The following is a 22,401-nucleotide window of genomic DNA, read 5'->3' on the forward strand; positions in this document are numbered from 1 at the left end:
CAGCTAGATTACTCCTGTGATGCTGGTTAGCTTGGTTAGTTTCCATTTATGTGTGAGTGTGTGTGTATGCGCGATCATGTTTACTCCAACCAGTGTCAGCTGTGCGGAAGGTTTTTGCTTGATCACTGCTAAATTACGAGCAAACAGTTTTATAATAACCACCCTGACATCTGCAAAATGTGAAACAAAATGATGTCTTAATAAACTATTTGTCTGACAGTTAAACAAATAGAGCTAACACATTGAATCAATTAATAAGTTCGATTGAATTCCAATTTATTTTTCTCTCTTTATTAAGCAAAAATTCCAAAAATCACCAACTCTAGCCGCAAATGTGTATATTTGGTAGTTTTTGTAGTCTTAAGGATAATAAATAGAATATATTTGTCTGGTTTTGTAGTATATGAGTTTATGTAAAGAGATCGATATGATGACGATTGAAGGTATTGCTTTCACTCATATTTTACTTCATCTCTTTCATTATATGCCTGTTAGCTACTTTAAAAGAAATACAAGGGTTTCGACGTAGCGGGCCCAAGACAATAAGTCCATCGCATGATGTCTTCAGTGATCAACTGTAAAGCATAACTTGTGTGTGAAACAAGCTAATCCCCTTAGCTGCTGATTTACCTCACTGTCTGACAACCAAGGACAAAGCCAGGCAGAGTTCATCTCCCACTGCTAATATTGGCAAAGTGACCTTCTTAATGGACATCATACCTGCTCATCCTTTTTTTCCTTGAAAACACTTTGCCTTTAATATGTTTTGATCTGTTTTATGTATTGATTTAGTTAGAAGAAAGCTTAATCGTCTTGTATAGTAGAGCAAAAGGGAAAAAGTCAAGGTTGGTTTCAAGCAGCACAAAGGCCTTTAGTTGGTGGATAGAGTGAAAGAAAAAGGATTAGTAATTAAAATCTATTGTGGGCAACATATCATTGATGTTAAAACACATGACATTACATACAGCTAGTAATAGCTGTATATTAATATGAATATTCCTATCAACCATTAAGAGAGTGGTAAAGGTAGCTGTTTTTTATGTTGGTCATGATCAAATCCTGTGTTTAGGTCCTGACTATTTGGTGTCTGGCAATGCTTCTTCCAGGGTTTCTGGTATAATTCAGTCAGGTGTGTATGTGGCCAGTTCCTCAGGTGACCTGCAAGATAGCACCAGACGTGGTTAGCTGGAATTTTGAGCAGTTACATGTGTAACAGTCTGGGCACCCGACGAATCCGCCGAGCTCATGTTTTATTTGCCTTGGCAGATGCGTCTGGTCCCCCTCCCGTTCAGACAGATATCCACCCAGTCTGGAACTCGGCAGGCCAATCACAACTGTTTATCTAATATTGTTTGATATGATGACTGACAAGTCTGTCCATTGTTTGAGATTGAATGTTATCAATGAAGTTGAGGGTAATAAAAAGGCTAGAGAACTCATGAGACGATGCCAATTTTTGGACTTGAATGTTTTCAGAAACTTACTTCTGTGTCCTCTTTTGCTATAATTTGAGAAAGTTTGTGACCTGGGTGCCATGTTGAATAAGGACAAACCAAAACCGAGCACGGCCCAACTTGCATGCTTTAGTGCTATGACACACATTTTGTTGATCTGATGGGTTCTACGTAGGTCTACCCAATTGCCTACGTAGAATCCTCCAGAGGTATTTTGGTCTTCCTTATGATAACACCCCTTGGAAATCAAAAATGAATGGTAAGGTGCCGGACTGGTTCTAGTCTGGCGATGTCAAGCTAGGTATAACAGTAATGTGATTGCTTTGTCAATTAGTAATTTGTAAAATTGTAACTTGTCCAGCACTGCTCTAAGGCCAGCGGGTTCATACTACTACATTGCATTCTGGACAGAGGGATCGTTGGCTCATCCCGGTTTGAATTACTACTCTCCCCGTGTCCTTCCCTCTCTCCCACATCTCAGTCCTGCAGCTTCTCTTGGCTTCTTCCCACAGTTGTACTTACCCAATGGTGCTCCGTCATCTCTGAATCATTGGGTTTCATTGGCAGTGTAACTCAAGCGCACCTCTGGGTAACGAGGCCAAGTCGCGAACGAGACTCTGTAGTAGCAATGAAATCGATCGTTGCATCATCGCGTGTGTGTGTGCTTATAAACTGGTGTTTGTGGTGGACCTGCATGACTGTGGCTAAAATTAACTCCCCTATCTATCTGTACTATAAACACATTGTGATTATTGGTTTATTTCTCAGTGAATTTGGGAACAAAAGGACAAAGGCCTTCTGTAAATTGTTCCTCTTTCGTAACAGAGTAAACAAAGACATCATGGGCTCATTACGATAATGATTTGAGATTCAGCCAATTTCAAATATTGTCTGGTATTTTCTTTTTGTCTTTTTGATATTGTAATATTTTAATATTTACAAATGGTATCTATTCTTTTTGACATTCGAGCCAATCAAATGCCAACTTCTTGATTTTCACTAGCACAGCCAAGCTCATGTAAAATAGAAATGTTGGAATGCAAGTGAGCTCTGACTTATAACAATAGTCAGAGAAAGAAAGAGGAACTTTAATTAGAGAACTTTAGATAATAAAGCAGATGTACTATCAAAAGTTCTCTATTGCAGTAGGAGAACCTTAGACGTAATTTACTGGAAATGTATTAATTTTTGATTGCAAAAAACTATTTTCTGATCGTTTCCTCAAATCTTTTTCAGGATACGTTTGCTGTAATATTATCTTGTAGCAGCATATGAACACAGCTGTTCATTTCACCTATGACTGAAGTGTCACAAGTGTTTGAGACACAGTTATGCAGATGATATGATCCTGTATCAGTCAGCAGTTTTGTCGTGTGTTTTCCACAATTCAGGCCAGCCTGGAAGAATGAAACAGACTCTACAACCTCTGTATAAAGGAAAGAGATGTGATTTTCTCCACAAAAAAAATGTCACCTGACTGACTCCCCTTTTTCCTCTTTTCTCCAGCGGACGTACACGCTGATTGTAGAGGCCTGGGACTGGGACAACGCCACACGTAACCGTAAGTCTAAACTTCACATCCATCTCAATGGTGTGGCTTCCATAATCTGCTGCTAGAAGTGGATAAGATTGGCGGTTAAAACAGCTTTTCAGTACAACGTCAAGACATGATCACAAGCATATTTTCTGTTTCGTTTCATGAATAGAAACATTAATTTCATAGCAGGTTGATAACAAGGTGTGCTGTACACTTGAGCCTCCCAAGATGCCTCCATATAGAATACAAATCTTGCTTCTTCTCAGCTATGTCGGCTCTGGCGGTCAGCGCTGACCAGCTGTATCCTGTTTTCCTTTGGTTATGTCCGTTGTGTGGACTCCTGTACAACCCCTTTTTCCCGTCTGAGCAGTAGCCCAGTCTGGGAGGAAGAGGACCCATTGAGGACTATGTCTGTATATGGATGTAGCTTTGATCTGGAGATGGTGGCATTTTTCACGAGTCTCTCGTACCTTTTCTACACATGAAAGCATGAACAAAACTGCATTTATATATTGAACCTCTCTTGTCTAAACTTGCGCCTTATTTATATGAGCTCATTGCATCCTGTTTTGTCCATAACATCAAACACACTTCCACTCATGTATGCGGACAATGGAGAATAAATAGATTTTGACATCATAGAGCTTTGATTAGACTGTTTCATGCCTTGTGTAGTCTGTAGTTTCTGCATGTGGGCCTCCAGTGATTGTGTACATTTACAGTGATTAGTTCCGGTGTTTCTGATGGATGTAAAGCCTACAGTAAACGCTGCTTGAGAAACCGTCCAATTGATTTCCTGCCAGCTACTAACACTTTAGTCCCGGCCAAATTGCTACAAAGGAGCAAATGATGTTTGTATTGTTTGGTCTCAGGATGCCAGACATAAGAAACATTCCAGATGGATTTCTATACGTCGAGGAAAATGTAGAAGGACTTTGATGAAACTAGCTTTTCTTAAGCCCTGGCAAGTTTGTGTTGTATGCTGTTTAAAAGCTGAATAGAGCTTGCTGTTAGGCCACAGACATCAGCTGACTTCACCCTTAATGTCATGGGTTCAAGAAACACAAACGTGTGGAACAAATGCTCCTTTCAACTGGGACGTTTTCTGGAAGATCACAAAGGAGTCTGCTTGTAGTGGCAAACTTGTGAGGTCACAGCGGAGAGGGTGCATGGCTCTGAGAATTATTTTTTACTATTCAATATTAACTAACCTAAACACACACACACACACACACACAAAGAGATGTAATGCTCATGTTTTCGCCGTTTCATTAATGCTAGAAATGCAACTAGAGCAAGTAACTTCGTTCACTATCCTCATTCATATTTTAAGACGCTATAAATTATATCCTGCTACAGGGGGGGAAAAGCCTGAAAAAACAGGAGTTAGAACAGAAGTACAGAACGTTGTTGCTATGGAGATGATACACTGTCTAGTCTAGTGGCATTGGTGTAAACTGGCAGATTTATGTGACTTTTTGGTCTGAACAGGGCCTTAGTCACAATAGTTAGTGGCCTTTGGTTTGCAGGTGGGTGCACTCATTATGTCAACCTTCATTTGTTTTCACAATGATTATAATATCATTGCAGGTGCTTCACCCCATTCAAACATTTCATTAATAGAAATCAAGGCTTGGTTTTTATGTATCATATATTATATTTTTTTATGTTAAAAATATCTCAAAATGATCGATCAGTAGTTTCTATTGATCAAATAGTCGATTGATTGACTTATCATTGCAGCTCTATACCCAAGTCACTCAGACTAAGACACTATTCATCAGTACTTCTAAGATCACACACTTAATCTAGATTTACAGAACTCTAAAAATCACTTTCTACAGCCCACATAGTGATACTGAACACCATTTATCTGATGCTGTAAAGACACTGATGTCATGTTCAGTCACTGAAAAAACAGCTGCGATGCTGATTTGGCTGGGGAAAAAAGCCGAGCCATTGGAATTTATCTGTTTTAGATGTTATGTAAATGTGGTAGTGGTGTAGATTGGGGTGTTGGAGTGTCTGTAGGATTAAGTGAGAAGCTCCAATGAGCTGCAGGCTCTGTGGCTTTTTTATGTTTCCCTCGGTCACATTGTAGAAATGGCATTCATCTCATTGTTATGCAGACAACACTCCGGTATATCTTCCTGTTGAAGCCTGACAACCTCACTGATGTGTGTGTCAGTTAAGTATCTAGAACAACTGAAGACGGGATGTCCACCAATTTCCTTTAGTTCAGTTTGTACAAAACATCATTTCATAATTAGTCATTAGGGCATGCTCAGATTCTAACTCATTCTGATGTTTTTTAAACATTGAGCCTTTTCTGAAAAATCTGCATGTGCTTTTTAATTGGAGAAGTTTAGATTAATGTTGCAGTTAGTGGCTTCCAGAGGGGTACTATCAAATTCCCTTGACTGCTGTTTTTGTATTGACCTCCTGGCAGCTGCTATGGACTAATTCATACTGTTGTTTAGAGCTGCAATTACTCAATTAATCGATCAACAGAAAATTAAAAATGCTGTTTTTATAACTGATACATTTTTAAAGTAATTTTTTAAATAAAAAATGTCAAATATTTGATGGTTCCAGGAATTTCTTGCATTTTTGGGTTTCCCATTATAGCAAAGACAAGACATTTCAACGGCATTTTTCACAGTTTTCTGATGTTTTTATAAACCCAATCATTGATTATGAAAAAAGAATCAGCAGATGAATCGATAATGAACGTTTTTTGCCAACAAACTCAGGTTCCAGCTCTTGAAATGTTACATTTTGCTCATTTTTATAATAGTAAACTGAATATCTGAGTTTTCGATTACAATCAATTTGAATATGTCTACTTCATCAAATGAGAAAAAAATCTGCAAGTTAATTGATATTAGAAATTAGCCATAATTTAGTCTCAACTCTCAGTATGGGCACAGAACAAAAAAGAACGCTGTAAATAACACCTTGAAACTCATGACGGTCTGTATCTGCAAGACATGAGAGTTGAACTTGTCTGTCCTGAGTCAGCACCGGCCTCATCATGTCTTGTCCTACGTAAGAGCCCACCGGTGCATTGGTCTGTCAGTGAGATTCCTCTCCTCCAGCGTCACGTCCTCCAGTGTGCCTCTCTTCCCTTCCCCCTGTGTCCTCAGGAAAGGCAGCCGGCTGTTTTCCTTGTGTTTATCGAGCAGGAAGTGGAGTGGACTGGGCGGCCGGGCGCACTGTTTAGACACTGAGGTAGCAGAGCCCGGCTTGGGCCCGGAGCCCATTGTTCTCTATCTGGCAACTGCCGGGGGTTATTTCTGTTATTGTTGCTTAATTCTGTCTGACATTGTGTCAGTCCCCAGCAGAGGAAGGTGTTTGTGTGTGTGTCCCTGCTTGCTCACTTCTAAATGTCTGTGATGCATTGCAGCCTAAAAGCCATGGAGAAAAAGGAAATTGCAGACCCCCTATTTCCACAGAGATTGTTTGCCAGCATCGATCCTACTGTGATAAAGATTGCTTTCTTTCTGGAAGCTGACGCTGTCGTGAGACCCTATGGAGGCGAACAATGTTTAACGCAAGTGTCGGCGCACTTGAGGCTAAACAGTAGCAACCGCCAACACACAGGCGCTTCACGACGACTCGTGCGGAGGGCTCCAAGGCCGGTGGCGTTGTGTGCCGTCGCCAGAAAATTGATCAATTTGCAGACAATGAATTTCAATTGCGTACTTAAAATTCAGTGAGTGCTTTGCTTACACGCAAGACGCACGGACGCACAATGTGATATCAAAGTCTGGCTGTCTGCTGAATAAGAATGTGCTGCTTTTTTTTTCTTCCATTGAGGGCGATGAATAAAAGAGATTCCCCATCATTTTCTGCTGTCACTGTTTCAAATAACACTGTACTAAAATCCACAGCTGAAAGGTGCCTAATGAGTTGACTTATGTTTGACTTAATTGATTTAGAACTTTGGGAAAGATGGACTTATAGCTGCTTTCAACTAATGATTACTTTCATTATCATTTTGTATAATAAGAATTTTTCAGGGGCAAAGGTTAAATCTTTGAATGTCTTGTTTCCTTCATTTCTATGCTTTAAACAGTTAAAATCCCAAAGATACTACAAAGAAAAGCATGAAATCATCAAATTTGAGAAGCTGAAACAACCAAATATTTGTCATTTCTGCTTTTAAAAAATGACTAAAATGATTTATCTATCATTCAAATTGTTGGCAATTATTTCTGTCAAAGACCAATCGATTTAATTGATTTATCTTTGCCACTTATGGATGGATGCACTCAGAGATTCGCTGTGTTTTGCAGCAATGCAGTGTTAACTCTCACAGCTTGCGTGTTGAGCTCTGATTGCAACCGAGGTGATAAGCCACTTAAATCCCGATTCATCGTGCCAACAATCAATATAGCCGGTAGACAACAGCCTGGACAATGCACACTCATTAAATAGACATTTGCTGTGTGAAATGAAGTGGGGTTACTGTGAGTTACTATGTGTCATTTGTAAACAAAGAATGAATAGCTGAGACACGGGTTGAAGTAATAAGGAGAAGATATTTAATAGCTGCAGCTGACATGACTGATTTGTCTTCATCTGGTTTACCTTTCAGATGAGGACGAGCTGTTAATCGAGCGCAGCATTCACACCGGTATGATCAACCCCGGGGACCAATGGCAGACCATCATGCACGACGGGCCCGTTGCTCGCCTCACCTACCGTATCCGTGTGCGATGTGACGACAACTACTACAGCAACAAGTGCAACAAGCTCTGCGTCCCTCGCGACGACTACTTCGGACACTATCGGTGCGAGCAGTCCGGAGCGCAGCTTTGCCTGGACGGCTGGATGGGCGACGACTGCAGGACAGGTGAGCTGTCAGCTTCTCTGCAACTGTTGACTCTAAGCAACAATGAAAATGTGACATCATATTATCTATACTTAGTCTTCCAAGCCTTTGTAGGAGTGCCAAGTTGGATTCCACATCCTGTGTCCTGTGTACCGATGCTTAATTTACTATGTGTAGAATGGCGTCAGCGCCAGCCGTCTCTGTTACTATTTGTGTTCATTTTGGAGTTCATCTGGGGTTTTGTCAGGTACAGGCTAATCTGCCACAGTCTACAGATGTTATCAACCATATATAGCTAGTGAAAAGAGGAGGGTCTTTCAATGAGTTGCAGCAAACTGGTAGGTAGTCAGTTTGCTAATTAAACTGTATTTTGCATATACATTATTTACATGTTGGTAAGCTTTCTAGCTATTGATTATTTTTGAGTGAAGAGGCAGCATCAAGTTTCAAAAATAATAAGATTAAATTTCAAACTGGAAAAACACATTTTAAGACACACTTTGGGCTCTGGGAACTTTCATTTTCACTTTTTTAAAATTTAATTGGAAAAATAATCCGGATATTTACCAGTGATGAAAATGATTAGTTTTTATTCTATATAACATGCAATGTGCTTAAGCTACAAGTCATAAGTAAGCTTAAATTGAATATGTATACTTTTTTTGATCCATTACATTGCACCTATTGAGGTCTACTGTACATATTGCATCCCTAAAGGCAACAACTCATTCAGTCCCATAGAAAAGCACGGTGGATCTGCAGTGTGTATCGCCTGCGTGTGTGTGTGAAAATGGAGCAGCGTTAGGAGTCGTGCCTGTGGGTGGTGTCGGAGAGAGAGTGGGGGGCCTCTATAAATCACCCAACTGACCTTAGAAGACGAAGGGGTGAAAAAGAGGAGGGGCGAGGAGGAGAGAGGGTGCTGGGGTTGTTTTTTAAGAGGGGGGTAGTGTTGTACATGCAGGCTATAAAGTTGTCCCCTCTTCGCCCCCCCCCCCCCTCCAAACCCTGGTCAGGGTGCCATGAATTCTCACGTCTTGTTGCACTTGTTAGAAAGATCTCCACCGCCCACGTCTCCATGTCGTTGCCCGTTCTTATTCCCCCTTGCTTAAAAGAATATATAAGAATATATTTGTATGGGAGGAAGTGTGGCGGTGCATTTCTCTTACATGAATCAAAATATCACCTTTTTTAATTTGTTCTTCTTTTATGTCCTCTTTTCAGCGACCTGCAAGCAAGGCTGCAACCTGTTACACGGCAGCTGCACCGTCCCAGGGGAATGCAAGTAAGATGATTTAATGTACAGAGGATCTTTATTTCTTTGAATCAGTTTGAATATCTGGCACAGAGACAGGAGTGTTTGTAATAGAAAGGTTTTTTTTCTGGAAGATCTTAAAATACAACCGCAGCAGTGTTAGACTTCTTCCAGATTAGACTAACACAGAAGCTTATAAGGTGTGAACAAATGATGGATGTCAGACGCCAAAACAGAGGCACCTTCAAATCCAAGCCTGTTGTTTATCGCGTCAGCTTTTCACTTCCCCTCGCGGGGCATCTCCACCTCGGTTCAGAAGAAAAGGACAACGGGCGCGCCTGCCTTTCTTGTATTTTTAGCCGCCCGAAATCCTCCGCAGAATACCAAGCATCTCATCAGCTCTCTCTTGCCACCCGGGGGCCCGAAGAAAAGGAGTCGTCGGCGTGTGTGAATTTGACCACTGTAAACGTGCCGGGAATTGTCATATCCCCCTTCCCATCCGCAATGCAGTCCTCATTGAAGGGGCAGGGGGCAGGAGAGGAAATGAACATCCCACTGTGTTGTGTACGTTTCCCAAAGTGGAAATGACAGAGAGATAAAGTGACGTCGAATGGCCCCCATAGGTCCACACTTCCAGGATGCGGTACATCCCGTCGTCATTTGTAAAAAAAGAAAAAGAAAAAACCCCTCCTGCCCCCCACCTGCCGGATGAAAGGAGACACTTAACTCACATTATTAGGAAAGGAAAGCATTTGGCTCAAGAAGAATAGGGGGATGACCAGCTTTTTCGGAAACTGCTTCGCATTTTTTCGTGGCTGACTTGATCAGCAGGCTCGCATCCTTATTCCAGCTAACAGACGGACAACAGAGGGAAGCGACTCATTCTTATGAAATGTCACCTCCAAGTCAACAGGAAAAGTGACATGAATAGGAGAGAGCGGCAGTGAAAGAATCGTCCTGCAGAGGCATGAATTTAATGAAGCCTCAGGTCACAGAAAAGCTGCCATTAAATCCCTCGCGATCTCATGCCCTTTTCATTCCCCCCCACCGCCCCCCTTTTATTTCATCACAGTTTTATGGGCTTTGCAAAGCTTTGCCTCGTTTGCCACAGGCTTTTGAGAAACACAAAAGCTGGTACATGCCTGTTGTTACGCTGCCCTGCATTGAGGGATTTTTATTTGCACACATTAGGCTTGTTCTGACATATTTGTCGGAGGCTTGCCGTGTCCCAAGAATCACTCGGGCACGCACTCTTAACACATTTTTCACCACTCCGATTGTTTTGCAACCTTTTGATATGTCCAAATGCAAAAGGTGCTGGATTCCACCTCACGCCCACTTCCGTAGGGGGGTTTGATGAGTCCTAATGATCTCGATACGGCCAAGAATGAAACCACAGAAAGAGCCTTTTGATACCTTCAAAGCTTTAAGAAGCTGTGGCTGTGTCTGCCTGCCAAAGTTCTGTTAGTGTTATTGCTTCATTGCTGTCAGACCCTGTGAAGCTAATCATATACAGTGGAAGAAACATGGCAAGTATTCTGGACCCCCTACCACCCCCTCCCAACTCTCCCCCCCTCCCCGAGCCTGAGAATGGCAGAGACTTTCAAAGGCATCGTCTCTTGGAGAGGCAGCGGTGCCGTCTGCAGGAGATCGCCGGCTCAAAATAGCAGTCAATTGACAAGACAGCTGGCTCGACGACACCGCAGCCTTGGAACAGCCGAGCGCTGTCGTGAAGCTGCAGGAGCGTGCACGTACGCTCTGTATACACACAGTTGTCTCGCTCGCAGAACCACTGTGCCACCCTTGTAGCCCCCACCTACCCTCCTCAGCCCCAGACTCTAACCCAAGCACGGGAGCTGCTGGAAGTATTCTTAACCCCTCCTGCCCTGGAATGTCACCCTCCACTAAGATTAGTTGGCAGGAGGCCTTGGGCCTAGGTTGACGCAAGTGCAAGACAGAGTATTAGGTTTGTTTCCAATGCCGGGCAGGTTGCACTCGAGGGCTTCACCCTCAACGCCAGTCGCCTCTTTCGCACCTTCAGAATCCTCTGCAAATAGGCCTCCACTGATTCAATTAAAATGATCATGATTTATTATCATGCATAAAACAAATTTAGTGTTGGCCTCAATATCTGAGAAACTTGGCATTTAGTGGCAGCCTCTCCCTTGGCGTAAATCGCTATTTAGACCTTCAAAAACCAGGATAATTAACTCTTAGAGAGTAGGAGGACTCACAGGCTAGTCAGAAATGTGTCACTGTTAAAAAGAAAGTGACAGATTAACCCCTCTAAAGATGATCGACCACTGATTGATTGGCCAGGACCCGCTCCAATCAGTATCATATATTTTTGTTGGTCATATTTACACAAATGTAACGTCACAATCCCACACTCACATGCAAAAACTAAATGATGAACTGCAGCAAAGACTCGCCATCAACTGGTAAGATTACCATTACCATGTCTGCTGCAGTTTCTAACTTGTTTAAACATTAACAACATGTCACACACCATCATCACGACCACCAACAGGCAGGGCTCAGACCTGAACCCAGACATGTGCAGAAGCATCATGAGCTTCACTGTGTCCCTTTATTCACTTCTATCTGTGTGATACGTCTGAGTTTTTTTCTAACTCATTCGGTATTGAGCGTGCTCAGCAACCAGTGACACGCTGTCAGCTCAGAGCATGTTACGTGCACGCAGACATCTCGGTGGAGATCCGTTATGTGTGTGACAAGCTGTCGTTTACTCAAGTTCTCTTTTAACTTATTTGTACGAGTCTTTGGGAGAAAGGAAATGGGAAATCTCTGCATCTCAAATCTCTTCCTTCAGGTTTTATTGACTTTATTTCTCTTGGCTACATCCACAGCAGAAGTAGGACCTTTTTTCATAGATATGTCTAACTTTAATGTACTCAGTGTAAAGCTGCTGCAGATTGTTTTTAATTATTGAAACTGAGGCTGTGCTCAATTATAAATGATAAACAATGTTCAAATACAACCTGGATGAAAAAGATATCAATTAAGTTTTCTCTTTATTAAAAAAAATTTAATTTCTAGCATACGAAAATATTCTTGATAGAGAGAAAGATCATGCATTAGAAAAGGGGAAATAAATTATGTTCATGTTTTGACTTCTCTATTCGACAGGTGTAACTACGGCTGGCAGGGCCAGTTCTGTGATGAATGTGTGGTTTATCCTGGATGTGTCCACGGGACCTGCAACAACCCCTGGCAGTGCAACTGCGAGAGGAACTGGGGTGGCCTGCTGTGCGATAAAGGTATGGAAAAATTCTGTTTTTTTGTTCTGATTTCACCACCTCCCACGCAAGATGCTGGCACAGTCCCCACCCTCATCCTGCACGCAACCTCAAGCTGCAGTTGACTGTATTCCATGAGTCATGATGAAGCGATGCAGTCAGAGTGGAGATGCAACAGTCATTAGCTTTTTTGGCTTCTAATTAGTTTGGTAGGTTGATGCTGGTCGCTTGCTTGGAGCACTCTTCTGTTACTGAGCTGTTTAAACATGTAGAAAGCAGGTGGAATAGGTTTGTGTGAAAATAGATTTGTGTTTTTAAATTGCACTGGGACAATATTTTGCTTTAATGGCTTATACATTTGTCTTGTCCTGTCACAAAAAAGCTAATTTTTACTTGTGATTTTAGACAAAAACACATGAAATCTCCTAAAATTAGAACATCGGAAGCAAATGATTTGTTTTTCTCTTCATTTATATCTCACAGACATCAATTGATATGTCAGTTGGTATGTGTTACAGCATAAATCTACCTTGTTATAAGGTCAGAATGGTCTTTACTCCCCATTCTCTTTGACTGCAGAACAGCAGCTGGATAGTTTTACTGCCTGTGTGATCTGAGCAGCAGCAGGGACACTCGATCCCTGCACATCCCTTCGTCACTGAGGGCTCTTCAGGGGATGAGAATGGGTCCTAAGAACCCCAGTGGAGACAGATCCCTGCTCATTTATTTACCAGCCTTTAGGGCGACCTGTCCTGTAGCCTAAGGATAGTGTGCAGGGATCAAATAGGGTTTAGTGGAGTTTGTTTTGTACATGGAAAAAAGAATGGAAAGCTTTTCTTAGCCTGCCAAATTGCATATTTGGAGATTGGGTTTGTTTGAATTTTGTATCTTAATCATCTGCCATGGCTTTTTCTTTATTTTTTATAAGTAAATTGTTTTTCCTGACACCAAATTTCACATCGCTAGGACTCAATAACTACTAAAGGACTAAATAAGAAGTGAAACAGAAACTGGTCTGTTTGCTCACCACTTGACCATACCCAGTAAATACTGTAAAACCTCTATCATGATCCAGTGCAGCAGAGTGGTTGAGAAAACACTGCGCTTCCTGTTAAAGCTGACAGTTGGTGCTCTATACCGAGCAAAGACTCCAACAAGCTTCCTGGGAACTCCAGGCACCAACAGGATAAATGGCAAAACAAGCAAAGAGCTGTCTCACTGGGTCGATCCAATTAGCAAAGTCTGAGGGCAGAGTTGTAGCTGACATTTCTCTGACCGTTTTAAAGTGTTCGAGTAAAGTCTTCACTCGTGTACTTTCATATGACACCTGTACAATAGTGTCAGTTTTTCACTTCTGGTCTTTTAATTACATGATCATTTTTGATATTGCTATTTTATTTGGCATGCACAGGTTTTCCTTTTAAATTAAACCACCTTAACAATCAGTATCAAGCTACCATTTAACCGTAGATAGAATTAGGGTTGGTCAATATATCAATATTATATAGATATCGTGATATGAGACTAGATATCTTCTTAGATTTTGGATATCGTAACATTGTGATACGGCATAATTGCTGTCTTTTGCTGGTTTTAAATGCTGCATTACAGTAAATATGTCATTTGCCTTTACCCACTTAGTCATTAAACCCACATTACTCTATATTCGTATTGTATTGTATCTCTACAATATTATCGCAATATCGATATCAAGGTATTTGGTCAAAAATACGTGATATTTGATTTTCATCCATGTCACCAATCACTAAATAGAGTGATTGAGGACACAGCTTTAATTTGTAAAGGGTTTGACTTAAAAACCTTCAGCTTCCCCCTAACAATCAATGAAGTTTATCAAATTAGATTTTATAAAATGATACAAGTTTTTGATATTTTGATCCAGGTCGGCTGTTTGCCATCAATATCAATATCTCAATTCAGTTTCAGCAGCGGTGCATATTGACAGACATCAATATAATGTATCGCACAATAAATAGTAATCGCAGTATGTAGGCAAAGAAAGCTGCATATTTTGGAGCATGGTGCCTACATTGATGCAGGGGTAGTTAAGTAAGACGGCAGAGATCAAAGTCCTTGACCTCTAGTTAAGGCAATATGAATTGATTCATTTAGTGCTGATTCTGTAAGTTGATATATCTGTACATTTGGTTATTTGTATTTTAGTGTCTCTAAATGTGTGCTTTTGCCTCCTGGTCTCCTCCAGATCTGAATTACTGTGGTCGCCACCAGCCTTGTGTCAACGGAGGGACCTGCATGAACACCGAGCCAGATGAGTACTACTGCGCCTGTCCTCAGGGCTACTCTGGCAAGACCTGTCACATAGGTGAGCAAGAACCCCAAAGTGGACACCCACTATAGGGGGGGATTTGTGTTTTTGCTCATTAAAGATGGTCTTCCTCTTATGTACAAAAGTTTCTCTGCCTTATTTAACATCACTTCTCTCTTGATGTGAGGTTCCTTAAGAGTATGATTCTTGTAGGGGGAATTTTGAAAAACAGCAAAGAAATCATAAAGATCTTTCGATGATAACACATGATACTAAGACGTGCCTGATGTGAAAAGATGCCATTAAGACTGTATTGACAGTTGTAACCTATTACCTGAATTTGTGAAATTTGACTTTTCATTGCGTAACCACGCCCCCCTTCTCATCCCTCCATCAGCCGAGCACGCCTGTGTTTCCAATCCCTGCGCCAACGGTGGTACGTGCCACGAAGTTCCCACTGGTTTCGAGTGCCAGTGTCCGCCGGGCTGGGAAGGTCCGACCTGTGCAAACAGTGAGTCGCTGTGCTACTTTGAATCATCTTCTCTCTTTGTTAATACACATGCACCATCATGCTTTTCCTTTTAAAGTTGCATCTATAACTCCTCGGCCATTAAAGGATTCGTCTTCCCTTTCCTACTGAACATTTGTCTGTAGTATTTACTGAACACCTCTTCATCCAGCAACCTTCATTTAGAGTTAGAACTTCTTACCTCAGCTTTCTCCCTCTCAACCCTGTCTCATTGTCATCAACCATCTTACAGTATTAATGTCCTAAGTCTGATTAAAGTCCCAACACTTCAACAAATGTGACATGTTGTTGGAAAGAAGCAGAGTGAGTTTTCATAAGCAGAGAGTGAGTTTTCACGTGTTTTTTCTCAGATTTCGATGACTGTTCCTCCAGTCCGTGTGCTCAGGGTGGAACCTGTGTCGACCTGGAAGATGGCTTCGAGTGTGTGTGCCCTCCGCAGTGGGAAGGAAAGACCTGCCAGATAGGTAAGATTCAGGTGTTCAGCCCAAGAAAACACACATACACATACACCTATTATGTACCTATCACACCAGAGGTTATGAAAGTGTTTTATGATTTCATTTCGTTTTGGCAAATAAGCTTTTATTTCCACCTGGAGATTTGTTCTACTGCTAGTTCTTTCCTGTTTGTACCACTTCCTAAAACAAATAAATTGCCTCTGAGACACAGGCAGCATTTCTCACTGCTCTGGTTAACTGTATTTTTGGATTAAAATTGGCAACCAGCAACCTGAGCCCCATGGCCAGAGTACAAGCTGTCAATATCCTGTGTGAGCGGGCAGCTGCCCACAGCTCTGCCTTTTTTTTTTCTTTTCTCAATGACTTTATGAGCTACTAGCGTGTCTATATCCGGCTGTTTGTTTGTCGCTGGCGGTGGCATTCGTTTCTATATCGCTCCCATCCCGACAAGCGGACGTGACCGGCGTAAAGCCAGGAAATGGATTACGACCGGTAAACAAAGTTGGGGTGTGTGTTGGAAGGGAGAGGGAGGAGGGGTTGAAGGCAGGAAAGAGATCCCAAGAGTTCAGTGTCATCTTACTAGATCAGATCTCAGCTTACAGGCGGCAATTGGCCTCCTGTCTTACCTGGAGATGGGTGTGTGTGTGTGTGTGGAGTGTTGGGTTTCAGAGAGAAGACAGGTGTGTGTGTGAGTGAGCACAGCAGGACTCCCTGCGGACTGCCTTCCCCCTCCTCTGAATATTTGAGTAGCAGTGCTTTTCTTTGTTGTAACACTTTTGATGTCTGTGGTGAATATTTGCGAGTGAAACTGTGCTGTTTACACGCGTTTCATCCGAAGAGGAGCGACGAGAACACAAACTGTCATCTGTCAGCTGTTGTTTCCTCGAGGCTTTTTAGGATGCGTCAGGAGGAACTTTATCAAAGTGGTTATGTTTGGGTTTTGCATACAGAACTTGGCTTTCTTAGTGACCCATATTTTCAAAAATGGAAAATATGGGTCACTAAGAAAGTCGGTTTTAATCTGATATGCTTTTCTTATTTTTAACTGAAATTTGGTGCAAATGTATATGATAATATGGCTGTTAATAATGAAACTGTTATCTTTATTGGAGAGTTTACAGTACAGACATAGACAAGGAATATGTGGTAAGAGGGAAAAGGGGGTATGACATGCAACAAAGGTCCACAGCCGGTCACAATGATATACAGCTTGACCTACAGATCATTCAAGTCCAACTCACATTTAATTGAAATAATGTAAACCTAACTATATTTCTTCATTTTTGGTTATAGATTTTTCTTTCACAACGAAAAACACAGGACAAGGGATTAATAGAGCAGATATGTATGCTGTAGTAGACAAAAAAAAGAAAATATAATTGCTTTAACAATCAAAGGTATCAAAAATTCAGTGGTTCCAGTGTGTCAAATGTGTATATGTGCTGCATTTGTGTTTTTTTTATAGTGTTGTAAATGAATATTTGGGGTTTATGAATGTTTGGTCAGACACCTGGGACCATTTTTGAGTATTTTATTGACATTTTACAGATTAAACAGTTCATAAAAAAGTCAAGGGAATAAATGCAGTAATTTTTCTTTATTGGGCATATGCTTAATTCTTAAATACAGGTTGGAGGGACAGTAAAGTTAAAGTCAGGGGATTCGTAAGAGTTGGATAAAAAAAAAAAACTGAAATAGATTCAGGCTGATGGACTTAAATTGTTCCTAGCATGTGTCAAATATACTGTATTATACATTCCGCTTTAATGAAACCAATAGCATCTTTTCATTAGACCCTCCCTGCCTGGTAAACACCCACATCTTTTAAAGTCCCAGTTAGTAACACAGGCTTTCTGTTATACGTTTGGAGACTTTAAGCCCAAGCAGTGATAACCCTGATGACATCACAAGGGGTTATCTTAATCAAGTTCAAAGAGCTCAAACACTCGCCACAACATTTAATAAAATTACAAACATTATCACTGCTGCTGCCAGTTTTTTCATTTTTGGTTACTGGGGCTTCAAAAATTAGATTTCTGGGTACTTTTCTGTCTCCCTGTCTTTTTCTTTGGTTTGTACCTTTTGATGGACTCTGTGTTCTTCTGCGTCCTACCTTCACAGATGCAAATGAGTGCGAGGGAAAACCCTGTGTGAACGCTAACTCTTGCAAAAATTTGATTGGTGGATATCACTGCAACTGTTTCCAGGGATGGTCTGGACAAAACTGTGACATCAGTCAGTATTTCTTTCTCAAAGTCACTTCTAAATTTCTGTCTCTCTCCACTGGCGACCTCCTTTCCTGGCTATTTTCAAACGCCTCCTCTCACTTCCCTGGACACATCACATAGGTGTAGCATGCGGTAACCTGTTCCTTTCTCGTCTTGGCAAACTGAAGCTCCCGCTCTGCCATCATGACTGAACTCGCATGCCCAGTTCCTCTCTGGATCCAATGCATGCCCAGTTACAGTCTATACAAAGTCTATCTAACACTCCGTTGGCTTCACTAGTTTCCAAACTTTTACTTAATGTGCACATACCAAGTTGTAGATTGCACTTTAGAATGGATAGGTCATTTATGGCCAAAGACCTGATCTCTATGTGTCTGCTCTCTTTTCAGAGATCAATGGCTGCCATGGTCAGTGTCAGAATGGAGCAACATGCAAGGTATGGATGTTTGAATTTTCAAGTTAGTGTGATTAGAAAAGTTGAATATTATTCAACTGGACAGTTGGTTACCTTGACTCTTTAACCGATTTAACCGAGTTTCTTTTTGTTTTCGTCAGGAGGTTCCGAGGGGTTACCGCTGCCTGTGCCCACCAGGTTTCATTGGTACCCACTGTGAAATCCAGAGGAACAAGTGCAACAGCAGACCGTGTCAGAACGGAGGCCAGTGCCACACATTGTTGGATGGCTTTGTGTGTGAATGCCCACAGGAGTTCTCAGGACAGCTGTGTGAGGTGAGTCCAGTTTTGGAGTTCCCAGTACTGGATAACGGTGGTGGTTGCAGAGATAGAATATTGGCAGGTGTTTCTTATTTTTATTTTTATTTTTTTGCAGCTGTTAGACTAAAGCGGGCAAACATCACATGTCTGGGTAGAGCTTATTTAAAACATGGAAACTTAATTAAGTAGTACAAGTGACCAATAGTGTGTCACATTCCTGGTTTCTTCAGAATTTAGGGAGTTGGATTTATCAAACTGTTAACTGCACAACTACATTATAAATAACCTGTTCATGTGGTGTGCATTTGATAGATTTTATTAACATCCGTGCTGCGCTTTGTAGACAAGTTTCATTCACAAAAATGTTAGCTAAGATTAAAAAGAAAAGTCCTGTTGTTGGAAATCTGCAGGCGAAAATTAAATTTAGAAGTTTTAGTAGTCGTAAATGTTGACCTGACATAAGTAGAAAATATGAATCCAGTTGCCAACGATGTGGTAGACTATCATGGAGATGGAGGAGGTAATGTTATGCAGCAGGTGTAGTTACATTTTACAGCAGAGGATGTTCCCCTGGATGAGGACCGTGAGGCAGCTGTTGTAGTGACAAAATCTTCCTGGAACCACAAAGCTGTATAAGCTGCCATGGCATGATAGTGTGCCAATAAAACCATCCAATCCGAAAACAAAATGTTGTCAAGTGTCTTGGCAAGCCAGAAAGATCATAATGTAATGGTGAAAAGAAAATTAGTACTTGCTTGATAGCCATTTGGATTTTGGAAAATATACACAAAGTGATTTTTAATGCCATTGCAAATGCACTAACTGCACTCACCATTACAACACTGTCATCTGAGCCAACTGTCCATTGCACACTCCCCAATGTGCCAAATTATGACTATGATCTCCCTAAAAGTTGTGTAACACAGTATATTCCCAACCCTACGAATCAGACCCACCTTTCATTGCAAAGTACTGTAGTAATTTATAGTTTTATTTCCTACAAACCTTACATATCAGTGTCCTTGCTGCAGTCTGTTATATTTGAAGTCTGTGTTTGAAGCTAATGTAGGTTAGCAGTGAGGAAACTGACACTTCACTTCATCTCTTGGGCCCTGAATGGAGGACATTGCTGGTCAGGAGCCAATCCTGATTTAGCATCTCTACTATAAATATGAGCCCCGCTGAATGAGGTGACGCTGGATTACTGCCCGCATACTACAGAAGTCTGATGCCTGCTATGGCACAGTGTACATCCTGCCCCGCGGTGCCAAAACTACAACGCCTGCAGCGTCATATTTCTCTGATTAGTATCTATGTTTAAGTCTGAAAGTTTGATTGTGTAATATTGTTTTTGCCCATCCCTGATCTGAATGATGTCTTCAGAGGAAATGAGGACAACTTGAATCACAGTGGAATGGCTCAAGAATCCACAACACAAAGAGTCACAGCATTTACTCACTTAGTAGACATGTTTGTCTTCATCATGCTATAAAAAAGTATACATTTCAGTCCATCTCATAAAGTTTATACAGGGAGCCAGCCAAAAAAAGATTTGACTTAGATGGAAATGTTAAATGCCTTTTTCCAGAAATAGGTCAACAACTATTGGACATATTGCCATCAAATTGGGTTCAAACATTGATAAATTACTGGACGAATACTAATGTTTAGAGCTAATTAGCAAATGTTAGCATGCTAAAATGAGCATGTTAAAAAATTACACTAATATACATGCAAAGTGGATGAATGGGAATGATGGTTGAGAGACAAATATAAAGATGGAAGAGAGGGAAAGCAAGCTATTATACCTGCTTAACATTAGCGTTTTTTTCTGAGCATGTTGGTATGCTAATGTTAGCATTTACAAACTCCATCTGCTGAGGCTCATGTGATAGAATAAAAAGCTCCAGAATAGCTGATGATTTTTCAACTGCTGTTTCCCCGGGGTCAAGACTCAACTTTTAACCTTATGTTTTAAGCTTTATTAAAGTCAATAAAACAGGGGTACCAAAGAGCTTTGGATGAGCTTTTCTTAAAAATGAAGCACCAAAAAAGAGCTTCAGCATGCAATTTGAGCTCTGTCGTTTAACAAGGCAGTAAAACTTGAGAGTTTTAGTAGTTGTTTTACATTTCAACTATTCATGCTTTTTAAAAAATATATATTTTGGGACATTTATGTCATGCAAGACAAGTAAGCTTCTTTTAAACAGCACAATAAATCAAGTTTTGACTGACTTTCCCTTGTGGGTTTCCACCACAAACACATTCTCAGCCTGTCTGCTACAATGAAAACTCAGTCTCATGCTACGAACTATGCAAACATCTGTAATAATGTGCCAAAGATTTGTAGACCCAATTCACTCAGGCAAGATTCCCTGAACACACACATGCAAATGGTGAAGAAAAAATGTATCTGTCCATGACACTTAAAATAAACTGTGTGACCACAGACTTCACCCAGCCTGCTGCCCTACTCTTAACTCTCTTCTTCAGCACCTTAAATGGCAAAGGGGTGCAGCCCAGAGTTTATGCACAGTAGGCTTCTGTTTACATCAACTGGATGATTTTCACTCTGCAGCAAGTAGAAATGGCAAAAGATGTCACTGCAACCTTTAGTTGTGTGGCTGTCTGTGTCCCAGTAGCATGAGGGACGATTTATCTTTATTATATTCACTGTGGCTCTGCGTTATGTTGGACCGGAGTCAATATTTGCCCTCACAATGCGTTTATCTTTCTCCTGCCTGCTCAGCTTCTCACTCTCTCCTCTGCCACCCGTCTGTCTCAGAATAATCTTCTAAGATTAAGCAGCACAGAGATGTAAAACCAAAAGCATGGATTCCCTTGATGAGCTTAGGGAAGGGTTTCTGAGGCTTACTTTGCTCGTCCACTTACCTTTGATTTGTTCTGAACAGTGGCGATGGCGTGAGCCAAGCTAAGCTGCTCACCTACACACAGACTTTAGCTCTCCTTTCTCCATTGATCATTTGGCCTCGCTTGTTTCACTGTCATAATAATCCCTGAAAGTAACAGTTTAGTGCAGTGATAGTGTGTGGTAGTGTAGTACAGATGTAGACTAATGGCAAAAGATGCTGCTCAGCCCAACATTTGAATTGGGTTTCTCTGTATTAATAAATGTAAAAGAAAAATAAGCTTATTTTGCAGTTAAATCTGGGTTATAATGTACTTAGTGAAAGGAGAACTTAATATCATGTTTTAGCTTGAAAACCCCCATCACAAATTCGGAAGATGCCAATTTGCCATTAACTCTATAACAAACGCTGTAAACTACAAGCTTACAAGTAGTAGTGGTAAGTGTTTTTCTACTGCTTCCACTCAGTTGGATGCTATCAGTCTCTCCAAGTTCTCCGAAATTAAAACTCCTATCGCCCTATTTTCCTCACCTCTTGATTTCATTAGATCCCTAGCTGGTCCCCTTCCGATGCTTGTGATTCAAACCCTTGTGAGAACGACGCCAAGTGCCACAGCATGGACGAGGACTTCTACTGCGCCTGTCCCGAAGGCTACGAGGGAAAGACCTGTGAGCAGCTCAAGGAGAACTGCCAAACCACCCCTTGTCAAGGTGACTGGAGACAACCGCAATGATGAAATACTATGAAACTAGTGCACCATGACAAAGAAAAGTGAAGAGTTTTAACCTTTTTATTTATTTCGTGGCAGCTATTGACAGCTGCACTGTTGCTGTAGCGACCAACGACTCGGCTGGAGTGCGGCACATTTCTTCAAATGTCTGTGGCCCTCGAGGACGCTGCATCAGCCAACCAGCGGGAAACTTCACCTGCGTCTGTGATCCAGGTTTCAGCGGCATCTACTGTCATGAGAGTACG

The 22,401-nt window shown here is 41.3% G+C and overlaps 1 protein-coding gene across 2 annotated transcripts in view; it reads left to right on the forward strand.

Moving 5' to 3' along the window:
* Positions 1-22,401, forward strand: part of jag2b (jagged canonical Notch ligand 2b) — a 47,979-nt gene that overhangs the window by 17,040 nt on the left and 8,538 nt on the right. The window contains exons 3-14 of one of the 2 annotated variants that reach the window (XM_062436794.1): positions 2,961-3,015; positions 7,592-7,849; positions 9,050-9,110; positions 12,231-12,361; positions 14,565-14,684; positions 15,025-15,138; positions 15,507-15,620; positions 17,736-17,849; positions 18,232-18,278; positions 18,398-18,571; positions 21,974-22,136; positions 22,235-22,396. In XM_062436794.1, the coding sequence (XP_062292778.1) occupies positions 2,961-3,015; positions 7,592-7,849; positions 9,050-9,110; positions 12,231-12,361; positions 14,565-14,684; positions 15,025-15,138; positions 15,507-15,620; positions 17,736-17,849; positions 18,232-18,278; positions 18,398-18,571; positions 21,974-22,136; positions 22,235-22,396 (1,513 nt within the window). The remainder of the gene's footprint in view (positions 1-2,960; positions 3,016-7,591; positions 7,850-9,049; positions 9,111-12,230; positions 12,362-14,564; positions 14,685-15,024; positions 15,139-15,506; positions 15,621-17,735; positions 17,850-18,231; positions 18,279-18,397; positions 18,572-21,973; positions 22,137-22,234; positions 22,397-22,401) is intronic. The other variant, XM_062436795.1, reaches the window with a different exon arrangement.

Source organism: Scomber scombrus, chromosome 17 (genome assembly GCF_963691925.1).
Source record: "Scomber scombrus chromosome 17, fScoSco1.1, whole genome shotgun sequence".
NCBI classification, from domain to species: Eukaryota; Metazoa; Chordata; class Actinopteri; order Scombriformes; family Scombridae; genus Scomber; species Scomber scombrus.